Source organism: Salmo trutta, chromosome 29, assembly GCF_901001165.1.
Source record: "Salmo trutta chromosome 29, fSalTru1.1, whole genome shotgun sequence".
Lineage (NCBI taxonomy): Eukaryota > Metazoa > Chordata > Actinopteri > Salmoniformes > Salmonidae > Salmo > Salmo trutta.
The window spans coordinates 43,105,073-43,127,072 of NC_042985.1; the positions used below are offsets into that span (position 1 = coordinate 43,105,073).

Here is a 22,000-nt window from a genome sequence, read left to right on the forward strand (position 1 = left end):
AGCCCAAATCAATGTGTTTCAGAGCAGCAAGTCAGCCTGGTTGGCCCTTTAACTAGCTGTGTAAGGTCAAAGGTATTAGTGATCCGTTTGAGGGTTTTCCTACAAGACTTGTCTTCATAATTAATGTTAAAATCTCCCATTTAAGATGACCTTTTTCCCAAAATCACAATCCCTAAGCATGTTATTAAACTTATCGAAAAAACACACTTTTGGTGGAAGGTGGTCTATACATTCCAATAAAGGTGAAAGACATTTGAGGAGACAGTGTAACGTTCAGGCCAATACATTCTAGTTCATTATCACATGACCACTCAATTTGTTTACATCAGATATGTTCTTTAATGTAAATCATCACACCCCCTCTTCCTTCAATCCTGTCTCCTGAAAACATTGTAGCCAGGCACAATCAAAGCAGCATATGGAGAGTTTTTATGGAGCCATGTCTCTGAAAGGCAGAGGAAGTCAAGGTTGGAGTCTGTGAGAAGATGTTGAATTTGATTAGTTTTTGGAATGACACTACGAATGTTCAAATGCCCCCCTAGTAGTCCCTTGGGCTTAGCTCGTGGGTCCCAGATGACTCGAGAGTGATTGACACGTTGAAAAAAGTTACATTTTCTGTGTTTTCTGACGGCTGGGTTTAGGCCGTTTTTGATTAGGGGCAGTTCAGTAGCGCAATTAACTATCCCTCCCGCTTGCACTGGATGTGGGGAACTAATTAGAACAGCTCGCATACCAGAAACAGAGTCAGGGATTGCATATAGCGACTTGGGTATGTTTGAAGAGTCAAATTCCATCCTGGAGTCGAGTGAAACCATGGGACCATAGTACTCACCCACTTCTGTAGCGGCGACGATCAGTGGACAAGGCCATCCACTGCTTTCCACTCCGGTGAGTATCGCTGGCTCTGTGATGTTAGGCCCAGGATTGAGTTGCACATCCCCGGAGAGCAGGAGGGTAGTGAACAGGTAGTTTAACTTCTCTAGGGTAGGGGGCAGTATTTTCACGGCCGGATGAAAAACGTACCCAAATTAAACGGCATACTACTCGGGCCCAGGAACTAGAATATGCATATTATTTGTACCGTAATTTCCGGACTATTGAGCGCACCTGAATATAAGCTGCACCCACTGAATTTTAAAAAATATATTATTTTGAACATAAATAAGCCGCACATGTCTATAAGCCGCAGGTGCCTACCGGTACATTGAAACAAATTAACTTTACACAGGCTTTAACGAAACACGGCTTGTAACAAAAATAAATAGGCTTTAACGAAACACGGCTTGTAACAAAAATAAAAAATTTGCAGTAAGCTTTAGTTGTCTTTTTGCACTGAGTCAATTCCTCACGCTGCTGTTTCCAACGTCTTGTCATCGACTCATTAAGACCAAGCTCCCGTGCAGCAGCTCTATTTCCTTTTCCAACAGCCAGATCAATCGCCTTCAACTTGAAAGCTGCATCATATGGATTTCTCTGTGTCTTTGCCATGATGAGGGAGACAAAATGACTACCGTAATCAGAATGATGGGAAGTTTGAGAGCGCTCGATTTCATCTAAACAGTAAACAAAAAAGTTGTTTGACCTTAACCCGTTCGGCAATTTCATTGGTCTAATGAAAGCTTCATGCCGCCAAAAAACTGAGCACGTCACAGAATGTTTTTTTTTTTGAAAAATGTTTTGAAAGCGGGATAAATCCATATATTAGCCGCGTCATTGTTTAAGCCGCAAGGTTCAAAGCGTGGGAAAAAAGTTGCGGCTTATAGTCCGGAAAGTACGGTAGATTTGGATAGAAAACACTGACGTTTCTAAAACTGTTTGAATGGTGTCTGTGAGTATAACAGAACTCATATGGCAGGCAAAAACCTGAGAAAAATCTAACCATGAAGTGGGAAGTCTGGTGCTTGTAGTCCTTTCAAGTCATTGCCTATCGAACACAGTGACTTAGGGTTCATTGTGCACTTCCTAAGGCTTCCACTAGATGTCAACAGTCTTTAGAAAGTTGTTTGATGGGTCTATGATGAACAGAGAGCGAACAGAGGAAGTTGGAAGTTGTTGACTCAGGAAAGCAAATTAGTTCATTGGCAGGCGTTCACGTGAGAGTTACCTGTGTTACAAAACATTTTTCAAGACACTGGAATCGTCCGGTTGGAATATTATTGAAGTTCTAAGTTAAAAGCCCTAAAGATTGATGCTATACAACGTTTGACATGTTTGAACGAACGTAAATATAACTTTTTGTCATGACATTTTGGCCGTGCTTCCTACACTTGGAGTAGCTTACTGAACGCGGAAACAACAAGGAGTTATTTGGACATAAATTATGGACTTTATCGAACAAAACAACATTTATTGTGGACCTGGGATTCCTGGAAGTGCCTTCTGATGAAGATCATCAAAGGTAAGTGAATATTTGTAATGCTATTTATGATTTTAGATGACTCCAAAATGACGGGTATTGCCTGTTGTATTTTTCTGAGCGCAGTACTCAGATTATTGCAAAGTGTGCTTTCCCCGTGAAGCTTTTTTGAAATCTGTCACAGCGGTTGCATAAAGGAGATGTTCATCTATAATTCTTTGAATAACAGTTTAATATTTTATCAACGTTTATGATGAGTATTTTTGTAAATTGTTGTGCTGATTCACCGGCAGTATTGGAGGCAAAATATTTTCGGAACATCACGCGCCAATGTAAAAGGCTCTTTTTGGATATAAATATCAACTTGATCGAACAAAAAATGCATGTATTGTGTAACATGATGTCCTAGGAGTGTCATCTGATGAAGATCGTCAAAGGTTGGTCCATAATTGTAGCTGAATTTCTGGTATTTGTGACGCCTGTCCTTGCTAGGAAAATGGCTGTGTGGTTTTTCTTGTGTTGGAACTGTCCTAACATAATCTAACTTTATGCTTTCGCCGTAAAGCATTTTTGAAATCGGACAACGTGGCTACATTTAAGGAGACGTGTATCTTTAAAATGGTGTAAAATAGTTGTATGTTTGAGAACTTTGAATTATGACATTTTGTGGTTTTGAATTTGGCGCTCTGATTTTTCACTGGCTGTTGAATAGTGTGAGCTGTGCTAGCGTCCCACCTGCCCAAGAGAGGTTAACAGTTTCCGATAAATGTTGGACTTGTGTTTGTTATGCCTAAGCGGTTCAGTGGAATAGGGAGCGAGGTAGACTTGGCCATTATTCAGAACATTATGGTATGCTGTGTACTGTCCGTTCCCATGGAATGTTGAACCAATGTGTTTGGTGTTGATATTCTCTGCCAGTAGATTGATTGTGTCATCCCAGCAAGGACGCACTGAGATTATCAGTAGAGCAGCTACAAAACTGACAATCATGGCAATGTACTGGAGATAAAACACATAATTGCGCTTTAAATCTTTGCATGAGTTACTTAGCTGGGGTCGGCGTACACCTGATGTTTTAGATAAAATAACAGCATTCGTAGGCAATGCGGCACCTGCTGCACCACCCTCCCTTCCGCCATTTTAGAACACCAGTAATCCACGGAGACTCTGTGCCACAATGAGTGACAACTTTACAAAATCTGACCAGATAATTTCAAGTCATCAGTCGAGTCCCGAGTTGAGGCTCCAAGTCAACCACTGTTGTGTCATCGGCAAACTTTATGATGGTGTTGGAGTCGTGCCTGGCCAGGCAGTCATGAATTAACTGGGAGTACAGGAGGGGACTGAGCACGCACCCCTAAGGGGCCCCCGTGTTGAGGATCAGTGTGGCGGAGGTGTTGTTACCTACCCTTACCACCTGGGGGCGGCCCGTCAGGAAGTCCAGGATCCAGTTGCAAAGGAAGGTGTTTAGTCCCAGGGTCCTTAGCTTAGTGCCCTCAAAGCTCATCAATATGGTGTTGAACGCTGAGCTGTAGTCAATGAATAGCATTCTCGCATAGGTGTTCCTTTTGTCCAGGTGTGAAAGGGCAGTGTGGAGTGCAATAGAGAGTGCATCATCTGTGGATCTGTTGGGACGGTATGCGAATTGGAGTGCGTCTAGGGTTTCTGGGATAATAGTGTTGATGTGAGCCATGACCAGCCTTTCAAAGCACTTCATGGCTACAGACGTGAGTGCTATGGGTCGGTAGTCATTTACGCAGGTTACCTTAGTGTTCTTGGGCACAGGCAATATGGTGGTCTGCTTAAAACATGTTGGTATTACAGACTCAGACAGGGAGGTTGAAAATGTCAGTGAAGACACTTGCCATTTGGTCAACGCATGCTCGGAGTACACATCCTGGTTATCCGTCTGGCCTTACAACCTTGTGAATGTTGACCTGTCCCTTCCACGGGACGGTTGAGCTAACGTAGGCTAATGTGATTAGCATACGGTTGTAAGTAACAAGAACATTTCCCAGGACATAGACATATCTGATATTGTCAGAAAGCTTAAATTCTTGTTAATCTAACTGCACTGTACAATTTACAGTAGCTATTACAGTGAAAGAATACCATGCTATTGTTTGAGGAGAGTGCACAGTTTTGAACAAAGTTATTAATAAACAAATTAGGCACATTTGGGCAGTCTTGATACATTTTGAACAGAAATGCAATGGTTCATTGGATCAGTCTACAACTTTGCACATACACTGCTGCCATCTAGTGGCCAAAATCTAAATTGCAGCTGGGCTGGAATAATACATTATGGCATTTCAAAGATGATGGTACAAAAAAATACAAAAGAACGGTTGGTTTTTTTCTTTGTATTATCTTTTACCAGATCTATTGTGTTATATTCTCCTACATTCCTTTCACATTTCCACAAACTTCTGTGTTTGCTTTGAAATGGTACCAAGAATATGCATATCCTTGCTTCAGGTCCTGAGCTACAGGCAGTTAGATTTGGGTATGTCATTTTAGGCGAAAATTGGAAAAAAGGGGCGGATCCTCAAGAGTTTTAAAGGTCTTACTCACATCGGCTATGGAGAGCGTAATCCAATCCCACAGTCGTCCGGAACAGGTGATGCTCTCATGCATGTTTCAGTGTTACTTGCTTCGAAGCGAGCATAGAAGTAATTTAGCTCGTCTGGTAGCTCGTGTCACTGGGCAGTTCGCGGCTGTGCTTTATTTTGTAGTCTGTAATAGTTTGCAAGCCCTGCCACATCCGACGAGCGTCGGAGCTGGTGTTGTACAATTCAATCTTAGTCCTGTATTGATGCTTTGCTTGTTTAATGGTTCGTCGGAGGGCATAGCGGGATTTCTAATAAGCTTACGGGTTAGAGTCCCGCTCATTGAAAGCGGCAGCTCTACCCTTTAGCTCAGTACGGATGTTACCTGTAATCCATGGCTTCTGGTTGGGTTATGTACGTACGGTCACTGTGGGGACAACGTCATCGATGCACTTATTGATGAAGCCGGTGACTGATGTGGTGTACTCCTCAATGCCATCGGAAGAATCCCGGAACATATTCCAGTCTGTGCTAGCAAAACAGTCCTGTAGCTTAGTTGGTCATCTGCTTCATCTGACCACTTTTTTTATTGACCGAGTCACTGGTGCTTCCAGCTTTAATTTTAGCTTGTAAGCAGGAATCAGGAGGATGGAATTATGGTCAGATTTGCCAAATGGAGGGTGAGGGAGAGCTTTGTACGCATCTCTGTGTGTGGAGTAAAGGTCATCTAGAGTTACTTTTTTTCCCCCCTCTGGTTGCACATTGGTAGAAATGAGGTAAAACGGATTTAAGTTACCCTGCATTAAAATCCCCAGCCACTAGGAGCGCCGCCTCTGGAAGAGCATTTTCCTGTTTGCTACATAATTTTTTTGTGTGAGATGTTACCATTAGGCTGTATAACATATTTTCATTGTGGGTATTTCTATATGGATGTGCATTGTGATGATTAGGCTATGTTACATTGATAGCTCGGCAGATCAGATGAACTGCAGCGAAGTACTACTATTACACACAGGAGTAGTTATGGTGTACAGAGGCGTACTTCTTTTTGGATTTAATATCTTTGCTTTCAGGCCTCATTTTCTCAGTTTTTGATTTATTTAGTCTGTCATCATAATATGTTGATATTGTTACATTAAAACGTGGCCAAATAACACATTTCCACTCTTTTTTTCTCTCTGGTCATTATGTTAATGCAACAAAGTGTAGCTACTTAACTGGTAATGCAGTAGTTGACACAAATAAACCAAACAATAGCCTACATGTAGGTATTAGTTTTGAGCCATTACACTCATATTGTTATGAACCGTTGCAATTTTTGGGGGAATTTAAGCCTGTTTCTCATAGCTTATAACTATCCTCCTCACTCACTTGATGAAGTCAACTTAAATTTCACAAGTTCAGAAAAGGTAAGTTATGCACTGTGAGACTGCAAATTGACAGCTTCATTCTCTCTTCTTGCCGCAGCTTTGCCCCCGAAACCACCAAAGGCCACTACCCCAGTTCCAAACAACGGGTTCAACAACAACATGGCCTTGCAAGACGGGGAGTGGTACTGGGGAGACATCTCAAGGCAAGCCCTGATGATCTTAATGATAATTCAATTAATAATGAATGAATGGTCAGTGTCTTGTGATGGAAGTCTCTTGGTTTCCAGTTTGATAATGAGTCCTATTGGATTTGAAGAAACTGTAGCATAACCCTTCGTTTTCTTGTAGGGAGGAGGTGAATGAGAAGCTGAGAGACACAGCTGATGGTACGTTTCTGGTCCGAGATGCATCCACCAAAATGCATGGAGACTACACACTGACTCTGAGGTACGTTGTGAATCGCATGGCTGCTAAATTAATATGGAACTCTTAATATCCTGCTCTGTCTAATGCAGGGTTTCTGTTAACCGGTAATAGCCGATTTTTAAATAAAATAATTGAAAAGCCAATAAATAAAATTGTCCATAAGAAAAGAAAAAATTCCTTAGCAAAATTATGCTTTTTAGCCTATTAATTGATGGAAATACCAGTCGATGGAAAGACATTTGACCAGTCATGCTTATCTGTCTGTAAGTTAGTTTGCATAATTGAGTGGGATTAAATTGGCAGCATACAGATAAAGAGCACGAGAGCTGCTACTACAGCTCGTTCCTTTCTGCTGGAGTGAAACGTGCTTTTATAACCTCCATCAATGCGCATCAATTTTAAACGCAGTCGCATGTTAAATCGTGGCTATCAAAACTGTTTTTAAAAATAGCAAACTTATTTTTCAACTGGTCATTGACGTACGCTTCCCATTTTGCCATTCAAGTGCACAGGCAAGGGTAGGCAGGCTTCAGCGTGTCACACCACTTTGCAATGAGCTAGGGGCAGTATGCATTTTAAAAACAAACTTAATTGTTTTAATCATTATTGTTTTGCTTCATATTATGAGGCATGTTTTACCTTGCTTTGAACGTTCTGATCTGTTGCATCAGCCTGATTTGCTTTCTAACATTTTTTTTATGTAGCTAAACTGGTTGTATAAATTAGGGATCCCACAACTGTCTGAGTCTGTTTGGAATAGGCTAGAACTGCAAACTGACCAAGAGAATAGGTAAACTTTTCTACTATGGGGAATAGTAGATTGACATAGGCTAGTGATTTTGCTGTTTGTAACTCGTCTTGTTGGCTGAGGAAAAGTGGCAGTTATTCTAACGTCTTCAAAGTGCGCATCAGAATTTGGTTAGGAGGACGCACACTGTTGCATCCTAGAGTTGCATGTTCTGTTAAGATGAATTACCATAATCTAAATGTGATTTCTGTCATTCTGAGCACCGTTGGTGGACGCCCTAATCACACAATGCATATGGGTCCGGTATATTTCTCAAATGTCCGGTAAATTTAAAATGAAACCCTAGCCTAAAGACACATGGACATTTTCAAACTTCCCTTTTTGATCTCGCTCATAGGAAAGGAGGAAATAACAAACTGATCAAAATATTCCATCGGGATGGGAAATACGGCTTCTCAGACCCACTGACATTCAACTCGGTGGTTGAGCTCATCAATCACTACAGACACGAGTCCTTAGCCCAGTACAACCCAAAGCTGGACGTGAGACTGCTTTACCCAGTGTCAAGGCTCCAGCAGGTAAGGGTGCCTCCACAATTCAAACACAAATGGAAGCTACACATATTCGAAGATAAGAGATCCCTTGGTCTGATTATTCTATGAGCACAGTCAGTGCTTCATTTTCATATCCGGCATTTGAGTGTCACCCAGAACTTTTTTTGCCAGATGACCGAATGAGATTTGTTCCTCTAACTGCTTTGTTGTCTCCTGCAGGACCAGGTTGTTAAAGAGGACAACATTGAAGCTGTCGGTAAAAGGCTGCAGGAGTACCACCTGCAGTTCCAGGAGAAGAACCGAGAGTACGATCGTCTGTACGAGGAGTATACAAGAACATCACAGGTGAATTGCTATTGTCATTCAATTGTGATTGAATTGTTTCTGATTGTACTGTATCCAACCTCCGGTTCTTTGTTTTCCTCAGGAAATTCAAATGAAGAGAACAGCCATTGAGGCATTCAATGAAACCATTAAGATCTTTGAGGAGCAGTGCCAAACCCAAGAGCGCTATAGCAAGGAGTACATTGAAAAGTTCAGGAGAGAGGGTAATGATAAAGAAATCCAAAGGTAATAATGAAAATTATACATTTTTATCTTTTCAACCAAAGATGTAGCTAACACAAATCACAGTTCAGTTCTATGATAAAGTGGTTAATATCTGTTAGGGATGTATCGGTGAGCGTATCAGAATCGGCCGCCATTAGCTAAAAATGCCAGCATCGGCCCGATGTCTAGTTTAACGCCGATGTGCAAAACCGATGTCAAAGCTGACGTGCACACCAATATAACGTAAGTAGATGATGTAATGACGCCACAAAAAATACAGCGCTACACAGAACAAAAGCAGAAAAATACTAAGTGCATGCTTCCAACAAGTTCAATTTGAGCAGTCATTTGCAAGAGTAAGAAAATTTCAGCGAGACAACTCAAAGGCGAAATGCATTAACGCCAAGATGATGGAATTCATTGCCCTTGACAATCAACCGTTCTCTGTCGTGGGTGATGTTGGCTTTCGCGACTGGTCGAGCACCGGCACACACTACCAAGTGCGCTATTTTTCAGATGTTGCCCTACCGGAGTTACACAGTAATAGCGTCACTGCTATTAGCTTCACAACATACTATGGAATGCCATTTGGGTCTTTTGCGTGTCAAATAACACTATTTGACAGTAACACTATTTGATGAGTTAAATAAGCTTTTAATTTGACACGCCAAAAAGCAGTTCTATTATAGAATGTTGTGTGTTCTGAATTTGCACGTGCAAGCCAAGCGCCACCCTACTATCAGTAGCACTGTCAAAGCTGTCCAAAAAGTCTGCAAACAAGCAAACACCGCGTTGGTAATAAAGCATTATTTGTTCGACCGCAACTTCTGGGGTAGCTAGCTAGCTTTAGCTTGGTACCTAGCTAGCACCAATACAACCAGCCTGAAAACAATGACCAGTCGAAACTTCAGTCATTTTCATTATTCTTAGCAATGATTTAGGAATCCTTGTAAGTATTAGCTAGGTAGCCACTTGTTGTTAACCTATTGAAATTGAACCTTAGTTCATGAAATAAATAGCCAGCCAGCTACTTAACCCTGTTGCCCAAAGTTAATGTTATAAGCAGCCAGCTAGCTTCATCTGGCTAGCGAGGCTCGACGGGACCGGGTTATGTGTTGTTAAGCTAGGCACAATAGTGGAATTTGCGGTTTGCCTTCAAAATAAAAGTACCTCCTTTGAAAGTGATGCTGAAGGTTACAATTGGTGGAATCATTCCATATTTAGACTAGATAATGTTAAACAAGGTTGGATTGTGAAGCAATAAAATCAGTCTCAGTCTACTCGGTGACACCCACAGAACACAACTGAAGAGTTTACACAAATATTAGCGTTGTAGCTCTTATCGCGGGACTGTGACTGTGAAATCACCTCCCCAGTCTGCCTATTGCATGTATTGACATTCATATTGTACAGCTTTACGTAAGGATTGGGGATCAATGAAATGGGTTATTAGTCTACTCAATACCCAAGCTATTTTTTCCCAACATCCTCAGTTATCGGACTCCAAAATATCCACGCAGTATGGTTTTTCTCGGGAATAGTGTTCAATATTTATAGGTTGACGACAAATGTCTCAATTCAGTTGTTTCAGAGTCCCGCAATAAGAGCTACGACACTAATGTTCTCTGGGTGTCCCTGAGTAGACTGATACCCCATGCCGTTGATCCACAATCCATAGGTAATACTGTACAGTGAAATAAGTATGCCCCTCCCCCAATGCAATTCTAAAGTAAAATACATTGTGTGATTTCAACAGATTTTTGTCAAATTAACAAATTGTCTTTAGTTGGTTTTATATAACATTCCAACCTTGTTTAGCATGATTTATTCAATTATGGAATAATTCTACTATTTGTATTCATTTGCATAACTGTCAATGACATACTTTTATTTTGAAGGCTAACTGCAAAGTTCACTATTGTGTCTAGCTTCACATAGATGGGTCCGACCACCATTAATCAAATAAGAACTGTCTTATAAATTAGGGTTATTTTAAATGGTGACACCTAGCTATATAGTTAGCCAGCCAACTATAGCTACTGAAACATATTGTCTTTTTGCTATGTTTTGGGGGAAGAACATTGTTTGCATCCATGAGCTAGCTAGCTAGCTTTTTTTTTATGACCAGCAATGTAGTGACTCCTCTTTCCCTGAGATGCAGTGCCTTAGACCGCTGCGTGTGCGTGTGCGTGTGCGTGTGCGTGTGCGTGTGTGTGTGTGTGTGTGTGTGTGTGTGAACTATTTTAACTACTAGAATCCTTAAAAGGCCGCTACATTTTTAAATATCAGTTATCGGTATAGTTTTTTTTGGCAAGGATAATATCGGCTATTGGCCAAAAATGTAATATCGGTGCATCACTAATGGTAATAGTAAAGTAGAAGTTTGTATACCCACAGAATCACTGGGGTTTTGTTGATGCCACAACTACTACTTCACTGTTGGAGAAGCCAAATGTGCCATTCTTATTGAAGTACAACAGCTGTCTCATATATTGACAATAGGTGATATATTTTTGACAAGAATTGTTTCTCCTAGAATCATGGGAAACTACGACAAACTGAAATCGAGAATAAGTGAGATTGTGGACAGCAAACGGCACCTGGAGGATGATCTGAAAAAGCAAGCAGCAGATTACAGGGAGATCGATAAGAAGATGAACAGCATCAAACCTGATCTGATTCAGCTCCGCAAGACCAGAGACCAATACCTAATGTAAGTATAGACCCAGTCTTTGCTGTTATCAAATATCTTGTCTATTATGTCCCGTTACTAAATGACTGACATTAAACCTTTTTTATTTTCTTATGGTAGGTGGCTGACACAAAAGGGAGTGAGGCAGAAGAAGCTGAATGAATGGTTGGGTATCAAGAATGAAAACCCAGAGGAGTAAGTATCCATTTCCCACGCTTTTACTTTGGATTGTTCTTTAAAGATCCACTTCAAAGTTTTGACTCCTTTTGCATGTTTCTTTTTAAAGGAGTAATTCAAACAGAAGTTAGTGTCGTATAAAACTAATGTGATTATTGTATTGCAGTGAGTACTCAATGGTTGAAGATGATGAGGACCTCCCACATCATGATGAACGTTCGTGGAGGCTAGGCAACATCAACCGGCTACAGGCAGAAGCTCTGCTCCGGGGGAAGAGGGACGGAACATTCCTGGTCCGGGACAGTAGCAAAGCTGGCTGCTACGCCTGCAGTGTTGTGTATGTATCTAATAATACAAGTTTGCGGGGTGCTTATATTTGTCCTGTTAATGGAAGTTTTTTTTTTTGCATATCCCAACTCCCCCGTGAGACACCCGCAAGGAGTGGGGTCACGGCAAGGGTCACTATTGTATAGCACTGCTGTTGCAATTAGGGTTAAGTGCCTTGCTCAAGGGCATAGCGACAGATTTTTAGGCTACCTAATCACCCTGAAAACATTTCCATATGAAGACACATGATTTGAGTTTAGTGTCATGATATTTTAAGACCTAAACACTCATTTTTCATAGAGTTAATCAATCTTATTTAATGAGATCCGATTATTCAGTGTTAACATGTTGACAGATTTTATGATGTTAATTTGCAGCATTAGTATTGAGTGTGTATTGGCAACGTGATTAGCATATTGATTAGAATTGTCATGCTAGATCATATTCATAATAAACTGATTAACCTCATGCTACATATTGAGGGAGACTGAAGGAAGAAGGAAAAGTTGACCTTGGTGTGTTTCTAAATGATCAAGTTGACAACGTAACAAAACCAGGCCATTCGTTATTTTCGGAACCATGTAAAATAGTCCATACATGGAATTTGGATGTATTCTGAACTTGATGTATTCTAATTTAAAATGCCTTTCTTTGCAGTGTGGAGGGTGAGGTGAAGCATTGTGTTATCAACAAGAGTCATACGGGCTATGGATTTGCAGAGCCGTATAACCTGTATGGCTCCCTAAAAGAACTAGTCCTGCACTACCACCACACGTCACTCGTACAGCACAATGATTCTTTAAATGTCACGCTCGCCTACCCAGTTTACACACAGAAGAGGCGGTGATGAACTCATGGTGAGGACTTGGACTTCATGATGGACAATCAAGACGACTTCTTTGGAAATGCAAATGCCTAGGATGGTATCAATTAAAAAAGTGAAACATTTTTGACATATTGTGTTTGACATATTGGAAATTTCAAAAATCAGGAGATGGAGGACGGAGTCCTTCCCTTTATGGTCCTCGTTTTAAACTTTTTTAAATTTATTTTTAGCTTTTTCCTTTGGATAGCCATGATTACGTATGTGTGAGTGAGCATGGTATGTGCAGTCAAGCCTACTAATTGAAAAAAGGAGGAGAGACTTAAAGCAGCATGTGACATTTTAAGACGGGTTTTTCAGACACAGATTAAGCCTGGTCCTGGGCTAAAATGCATGGTCAATGGAGAGTCTCCATTGAAATTGCTTTTTAGTCTCGGACCCGGCTTAATCTGTATCTGGGAAACTGCATTTTCAGTGTTCGCATTTAACTGAAATGTTTGGCTTCCAATACCAAAATCTTCATTCAACATCCTGACACTGTCAAGTGTAAGTTTTTGTTATGCTATAATTTTTTTTTTTTTTATGATTATTGGCCATCAATGTAGGCTACCTATTAGCTCGACATGGTGTGGGACATTTTTCATTCTCTACTTCTACACACAAGACTTTGGTTTACACTTTGTCTGTAAAATGTTAAAAGCATTCACATTAGAGTAATTTTAAATGTATTCAAAAAAAATACATATATATATATATATATATATATATATATATATATATATATATATATATATATATATATATATATATATATATATATATATATATATATATACACACACACACACACACACACACACACACACACACACACACACACACACACAGTACCAGTCAAAAATGTGGACACCTACTCATTCTTTATTTTGACTGTTTTCTGTAGAATAATAGGGAAGATATCAAAATTATGAAATAACACATGGAATCATGTAATAACATTATTTTTTTAAAGAATCTAAAATACATTTTAGATACGTCAAAGTAGCCACCCTTTGCCTTATTGACAGCTTTGCACACTCTTGACATTCTCTCAGCCAGCTTCACTTGGAATGCTTTTCCAACATTCTTGAAGGAGTTCCCACATATGCTGAGCACTTGGCTGCTTTTTCTTCACTCTGCGGTCTAACTCATCCCAAACCATCTCTATTGGGTTGAGTTCGGGTGATCTAATGCAGCACTCAATCACTCTCCTTTTTAGGGGCGGCAGGTAGCCTAGTGGTTAGAGTGTTGGGCCCGTAACCGGAAGGTTGCTGGATCGAATCCCTGAGCTGACATGGTAAAAATCTGTAATTCTGCCCCCGAGCAAGGCAGCCACCCGAGTTAAATGTGGAAGACGCATTTCAGTTGAATACATTCAGTTGGACAACTGACTAGGTATCTCCCTTTCCTTCTTGATCACATAGCCCTTACACAGCCACGCGGTGTGTTGGGTCGTTGTCCTGTTGAAAAACAAATGATAGTCCCACTTAGTGCAAACCAGATGGGATGGCGTATCGCTGCAGAATGCTGTGGTAGCCATGCTGGTTAATTGTGCCTTGAATTCTAAATAAATCACTGACAGTGTCACCAGCAAAGCACCATCACACTTCCTCTCCCATGCTTCATGATGGGAACCACACATGCAGAGATCCGTTCACCTACTCTGCGTCAAACAAAGACACGGTGGTTGGAACCAAAAATCTCAAATTCGGACTCATCAGACCAAAGAACAGATTTCCACCGGTCTAATGTAATTGCTTGTATTTCTTGGCCCAAGCAGGTCTCGTCTTCTTATTGATGTCCTTTGGTAGTGGTTTTCTTGCAGCAATTCGACCATGAAGGCCTGATTCATTCACACAGTTTCCTCTGAACAGTTGATGTTGAGATGTCTGTTACTTAAACTCTTTCAAGCATTCATTTGGGCTGCAATCTGAGGTGCAGTTTAAATGAATTTACCCTCTGCAGCAGAGGTAACTGGGTCTTCCTTTCCTGTGGCGGTCCTCATGAGAGACAGTTTCATCATAGCGCTTGATGGTTTTTGCGACTGCACTTGAACAAATTTTCCGCATTGACTGACCATGTCTTAAAATAATGATGGACTGTCATTTCTCTTTGTTTATTTGAGCTGTTCTTGCCATAATATGGACTTGGGTCTTTTACCAAATAGGGCTATCTTCTGTATACGACCCCTACCTTGTCACAACACAACTGATTGGCTCAAATGCGTTAAGAAGGAAAGACATTCCACAAATTAACTTTTAACAAGGCACACCTGTTCATTGAAATGCATTACAGGTGACTACCTCATGAAGCTGGTTAAGAGAATACCAAGAGTGTGCAAAGATGTTATCAAGGCAAAGGGTGGCTACTTTGAAGAATCTCAAATATAACATATTTGTATTTGTTTAACACTTTCTTTGCTTATTACATGATTCCATGTGTTATTTCATATTTTGTCTAAGCTATTGTTCTACAATGCAGAAAATAGTTCAAATTAAAACCCTTGAATGAGTAGCTGTGTCCAAACTTTTGACTGGTGTGTGTGTGTGTGTGTGTGTGTGTGTGTGTGTGTGTGTGTGTGTGTATATGTATGTGTGTATATATATATATATATTTATTTCCTTTTGACCCAGAAACCTTGTGCAAAGATGATTTGTTTCTCTAATTATTTTATGTCGTATTATTGTGTTACTAATATTCCCTATTGTGAATGCATATAAACCACCCTATTTCCTCATAGAAAGGCCAGTGAAGTATTTGTAGTCCCTGAGAGAGAGTAAATGTCATTCCTTGATTCTGTATTTTCTGTATCAGAAAACCTTTACTTAGAATTCTTTAGTTGCAACTGTTACATCTTTTTTCTTGTGTAATTCATGCCATGCCTGACTTGATATGACATAGGGAACATTAAAGCACCAAATTCATGAAATATAATTTAAATTAGTTATGTTTTTACTTACATGTATTTGCCAATTGAGACAATTTTATGCTTCAACAGTGCAAATACGACCTACACAGATTGATCAATATGGCAAGACACAAGTATAGGAACAAAGTGGAGGAGCGGGTCGGACACGAGGGCTTCTAACGATCTCGGATTACAAAAATAAAGCCGGACACACGCCGCCCTACCTGATGAGCTAAACACCTTTTTGTCACACTTCGAGCATAGCTAGTCTGAGCATCCGAGGAGAGCCTCTGAGGATGAGGGCTACATGCTTATGGTCTCCATGGAGGACGTATGTGTGTACATCGCATTCGGAAAGTATTCAGACCCCTTAACTTTTTCCACATTTTGTTACGTTACAGCCTTATTCTAAAATTGTTATTTAAAAAAAAATCCTCAATCTACACACACTACCCCATAATGCAAAGTAAAAACAGGTTTTTAGAAAATGTTGCTAATTTATAAAAACAAAAAAACATCACGTTTACATAAGTATTCAGACACTTTACTCAGTACTTTGTTGTAGCACCTTTGGCAGCGATTAAAGCCTCAAGTCTTCTTGGGTAGGACGCTACAAGCTTGGCACACCTGTATTTGGGGAGTTTCTCCAATTCTTCTCTGCAGATCCTCTCAAGCTCTGTCAGATTGGATGGGGAGTGTCGCTGCACAGCTATTTTCTGGTCTCTTCATAGATGTTTGATCGGGTTCAAGTCCGGGGCTCTGGCTGAGCCACTCAAGGACATTTAGATCACTAACCTTCGATGAGGATTTCTACTTCAATTTGTCGGCGGCGAAGGAAATACTGCTCATCTCGGACTAGGCCCAAATCCCTGATACTAGAAAAAGGAAGAGGCAGAGTTATAGAGGCCTGCGTCTTCTACCTTTCTGTCTGAGGACTACACAGATGAGCTGGCAGACAGAGTCATGAATCGAGTGCAAGAAGAGAGCGAGAGTATCCGTGACTTTGCATACAGTTACTACTCCTTGTGCAGACGGTGGAAACCTGGCATTGAGGAGGAAGAGGTCATTAAGTTGATCTTGGGAAAAAAACAACCCTCTACTAGCCTATCAACTCAGTCACCACTGTAGATGGACTGGTTAGACTGGGACAGCCATTCGAGAATGATAGTGAATGTCAACAGCAATATAAACAGAGAAAGAAACAGACACCCAAACAAATACCCAAGCCATGCCATCGATCCCGGAGTCGCTGTTAGTAGTTGGTCAGCGGGTTTTGGTAAAGAGGTGTGTGCTTCACTTGTTGTGTGCTTGTTGTAAGTAGTGATGTCGTCAGTAGTAGTCTTCAATAGTTTTGTGGTTGGTCAGTAATTCCTGTCAATAGTTGTAAGTAGTTTTGGTAAATAGGTGTTTGGTTGTTGTTGTGGTCAGTTGTTGTGTGGGTAGTAGCTGTGGTCAGTAGGTATGGTCTGTGGTGGTCAGTGGTTGTGGTCAGTAGTTGTGTGGTTGTGGTCTGTTGTAGTGGCCAGTAATTTTGGTCAGTAGTGGTCAGTAGTTGTGTGGTTAGTGTTCAGGTTCGTTTCCTTGTTCCTTGTCAATCATTGGCGAAATTAGCATTATGACAATATCTTTAATTAAATCATTCAAAAACCTTTATTAATGCAATTGCAGACAGAAGTTGGCAACAGGAACATAACGCATGTTTCCGAGTAAGTTCTGCAAAATATAAAAGGTCCCAAGTTATTTTATTAAACCTGAAGTCCAGCCCTTGTGATGTCACTGCATACGTCATTACTATCTACTCATCAGACCAAGCCCATGCATACACAGCTATATAAACTTCCAAGAGAGATACAATAGTTCCAGTGTTTTCTAAGGCCTAGGCAATAAATGTCCACTCCCCAGAGTTGATTTATTGTGGAATGTCGGACTAGTCTCTTATCTCCAACACTCCCCTGCAGAGTTCTGTCTCAGTCACACATTTCTCAGAGGGGTCTCTTTTATAAGAGGCAGAAAGACTAGAATACAACTGTGGAACAACACTAAACCTCTATAATGAATATATATATATTGTTAATCTGTAGTCTAAATGTAAGGAGGGCGGGGTCTTATAACCCCTCCCCTTCTATTAATACAACATAAGCATAATCAATTATTATAATACATCAAACATTTGGTAGAGCCCCTATCATGACGCCTAGGCGAACTCCTCACCTTAGTAATTGTGTGCTTGTGGTTAGTAGTTGTGTGATTGTGGTCAGTAGTTGTAGTCAGTAGTGTTCAGCAGTTGTGGTCATTATTTTAATGGTTCAGGAGTTATGTAGTTCAGTAGTTGTGTGGTTAAGTAGTTGTGGTTCAGTAGTTGTGGTTCAGTAGTTGTGTGGTTGTGATCATTAGTTGTGTGGTTTAGTAGTTGTGTGTCAGTAGTTGTGGTCAATTGTTTTGTGGTTGTGGTCAGTAGCTGTGTGGTTGTGGTCATTAGTTGTGTGGCTGTGGTCAGTAGTTGTGGCCAGTAGTTTTGGTAAATCAGTGTGTGGTTGTTGTTTTGTGGTTCAGTAGTTGTGTGTTCAATAGGTGTTACTGTGGTTATTATCTAAACTTCAGTTCAAATATGAAGCGAGTGAACAGTGGCAGTTGTTGTTTGAGGCAGGCCTGCTCCCTCCATGGCCAGTGTGAGAAATATACCAACAATGTTTTATGTTTTAATACTAATTATAAAGTGGGTGGTTCGAGCGATGAATGCCAATTGGCTGACAGCCGTGGTATATCAGAATAGCAATAAGGCACCTTGGGGGTTTGTGATTATTGTCCAATATACCACGTATAAGGGCCGTGTCCAGGCACTCCGCGTTACATCTTGATTAAGAACAGCCCTTAGCCTTGGTATATTGGCCATATACCATACCCCCTTGTGCCTTATTGCTTAAATAAATACTGCACTCTGACCGACAACTTGTTTGCTAGATTCATGATAGTGTTAGAAAAAGCAAGGAAAGGGATTTTCAAAACGTGATGTAGTTTTATTGGGATTTGCAGCTGTTATTGGTAAATAATGAATATGGTCATTAGTTGTGTGTTCAATAGTTGTCAGAAGTAGGGTTGTAACAGTTTTGACTTAACTTGAGTTTATTCGGGGTGCCAGGTAGGTTATGCCGACCAGAGAAAATATGGATTTCTCCTTTTGTTGTGAGTTGATCTCATTTGACAGAGTTAAGTCTACACCAATACAAAGGACTCATGTAAATGTCAATATAGAAATACACTTTTCATAAACCCTTAAAACAAATAACAAATGTCACAACAGTCTCAAAATAATAACAACCTAGGTTCACTTGTAAAGTCCTGCACCTCGGGCATAAAAAAATAACCTGGCCCAGTAAATGGTTGAGTGAACCCCAAGTGACCTCAGTCACTCAATTGTCCTCAATAAACAGTGCATACAACAAACTTTGATCCTTTCTGCTTTAATCCTTGAGTGGTTCTGCCACCAGGGAGTAGTTTGACACGAACCGATGGTACCATCCTGCCATCCCAAGGAACCGTTGAAGGGCCTTGAGGGTGGTTGGCAGGATCTACATGGATGCCGCCAGAGGGCACAATATGGCCAAGGAAATTCAGGGAGGTTTGGCAGAAGTTACTCTTCTTCATGTTCAATGTCAGACCGGCTTCTCTAAGCTTGTCCAACACTGCCTGAAGATCTTGAAAGTGTTTTTCTCTGGTCTGGGCGTAGATAATAACACTATATATTCCAGGTAGGCAAAACAGATCTTCGCTTTGAGCTCACCTAATGTAATCTCTATGACTCTGGAAGGTGGCAGGCGCATTCTTTAATCCAAAAAACAGGAATGTTTTGTGCTTCAGGAGTCCGGTGCTTACCAGGTGTTAACTGTACCGGAGCAATGGCAGAGAAGACTGCCACACTTGGACCCCAATCATGTAACTGTGTAGCTTCTGCTTGGAAGAAATGCTTCTCGCTCTGATTGTGTGGAAACCAGTAGTGCGATGTCCATCTGGACACCACTGAAGCACATGAAATCAATTCCCAACACGACAGGAAAAGCAAGGGTCTTGGAAGGCACAATAACAGAAGGAATCATGTAGGAGTGGTTACACAGGCGGAATCCCACCTCACTCCATCCGAGTGGTCTTTAAGCCTCACCGTCAGCCAGATATAATGGACCTATTGTCCATGGCTTCATGTTGTATTGTGGACCTTTCACCTCCTTTCACAGCTTCTCATTGAGCAGCGTGTAGGATGATCCAGTGTCCAGGATGGCTCTTCCTGTCCAAGGGCCTATGGACAAGGGTAACACCAGCTGGTGCGGTATTGGCTGAAAGGAAGGGGATGCCGATGGGTGGGCGTAGGCAGTGACTCTTGGGGTTTCAGGTCTGGTCAGAGCACCCAGAGTAGAATGGTTGTTCTTGTGATGGGAGTTAGGTGTGTTGGCCTGTTGTGACTTGTTGTACAGATTGTGGTTTCTGGAGGAGTTTACTTGATGCTGATTTGGACATGTAGCTGGAGAATGTCCCGCTTTGCTACATCTCCAACAGAACACACCACAACTACTGACAAACACACACAAATAGTGACCACAACCACACACATATTTACCAAAACTACGGACCACAAATCACAAAACTAATGTCCACAACAACTGACCACAGTTACTGACCACACAACTACGAAACCACAACTACTGACCACAACCACAAAATCTACTTACCACAACTACTGATCGCTACTGACCACAAATATTTACCACAACTACCTACCACAACTACTGAACTGCACACCTACTTACAACTACTGACCACAACCACACAACTACTGACAATGACTACTGCCCACATCTACTGACCACAACCACATAACTACTGACCCCAACTACCGACCACAGTTACTGACAACTTATGACCACATTTACTGACCACAACTACTGAACCACACACATACAGTTGAAGTTGGAAGTTTACATACACTTATGTTGGAGTCATTAAAACTCGTTTTTCAATCACTCCACAAATTTCATGTTAACAAACTATAGTTTTGGCAAATCGGCATGACACAAGTAATTTTTCCAACAATTGTTTACAGACAGATTATTTCACTTATAATTCACTGTATCACTATTCCAGTGGGTCAGAAGTTTACATACACTAAATTGACTGTTCCTTTAAACAGCTTGGAAAATTCAAGATAATTATGTAATGGCTTTATAAGCTTCTGATAGGCTAATTGACATAATTTGAGTCAATTGGAGGTATTTCAAGGCTTACCTTCAAACTCAGTGCCTCTTTGCTTGACATCATGGAAAAATCAAAAGAAATCAGCCAAGACCTCAGAAAAAAATTGTAGACCTCCACAAGTCTGCTTCATCCTTGGGAGAAATTTCCAAACGCCTGAAGGTACCACATTCATCTGTATAAACAATAGTATGCAAGTATAAACACCATGGGAAAACGCAGCCGTGATACCGCTCAGGAAGGAGACCCATTCTGTCTCCTAAAGATAAACGTACTTTGGTGTGAAAAGTGCAAATCAATCTCAGAACAACAGCAAAGGACCTTGTGAAGATGCTGGAGGAAACAAGTACAAAAGTATCTATATCCACTGTAAAATGAGTCCTATATCGACATAACCTGAAAGGCCGCTCAGCAAGGAGGAAGCCACTGCTCCAAAACCACCATAAAAAGCCAGACTACAGTTTGCATCTGCACATGGGGACAAAGATCGTACTTTTTGGAGAAATGTCCTCTGGTCTGATGAAACAAAAATAGAACTGCTTGGCCATAATGACCATCGTTATGTTTGGAGGAGAAAGGGGAAGGCTTGCAGCCAAATAACACCATCCCAACCGTGAAGCACGGGGGTGGCAGCATCATGTTGTGGGGGTGCTTTGATACAGGAGGGACTGGTGCACTTTACAAAATAGATGGCCTCATGAGGTAGGAAAATGACATGGATATATTGATGCAACATCTCAAGACATCAGTCAGGAAGTTAAAGCTTGGTCGCAAATGGGTCTTCCAAATGGACAATGACCCCAAGCATACTTCCAAAGTTGTGGCAAAATGGCTTAAGGACAACAAAGTCAAGGTATTGGAGTGGCCATCACAAAGCCCTGACCTCAATCCCACAGAACATTTGTGGGCAGAACTGAAAAAGCGTGTGCGAGCAAGGAGGCCTACAAACCTGACTCAGTTACACCAGCTCTGTCAGGAGGAATGGGCCAAAATTCACCCAATTTATTGTGGAAGGCTACCCAAAACATTTGACCCAAGTTAAACAATTTAAAGGCAATGCTAATTGAGTGTATGCAAACTTCTGACCCACTGGGAATGTGATGAAAGAAATAAAAGCTGAAATAAATCACTTTACTATTATTCGGACATTTCACATTCTTAAAATAAAGCGGTGATCCTAACTGACCTAAGACAGGGAATTTTTATGAGGATTAAATTTCAGGAATGGTGAAAAACTGAGT

At 40.9% G+C, this 22,000-nt stretch overlaps 1 protein-coding gene across 2 annotated transcripts in view; it reads left to right on the forward strand.

Moving 5' to 3' along the window:
- The window catches only part of LOC115167650 (phosphatidylinositol 3-kinase regulatory subunit alpha), a 44,605-nt gene extending 31,295 nt beyond the window's left edge, over positions 1–13,310 (forward strand). For both annotated transcript variants that reach the window (XM_029722259.1, XM_029722258.1), the window contains exons 8-16: positions 6,373–6,478; positions 6,624–6,722; positions 7,847–8,027; positions 8,223–8,348; positions 8,431–8,573; positions 11,089–11,265; positions 11,365–11,439; positions 11,588–11,758; positions 12,406–13,310. In XM_029722259.1, coding sequence (XP_029578119.1) covers positions 6,373–6,478; positions 6,624–6,722; positions 7,847–8,027; positions 8,223–8,348; positions 8,431–8,573; positions 11,089–11,265; positions 11,365–11,439; positions 11,588–11,758; positions 12,406–12,595 — 1,268 coding nt within the window. In that variant the 3' untranslated portion in view covers positions 12,596–13,310. The remainder of the gene's footprint in view (positions 1–6,372; positions 6,479–6,623; positions 6,723–7,846; positions 8,028–8,222; positions 8,349–8,430; positions 8,574–11,088; positions 11,266–11,364; positions 11,440–11,587; positions 11,759–12,405) is intronic.
- Positions 13,311–22,000: the final 8,690 nt, after the last annotated feature.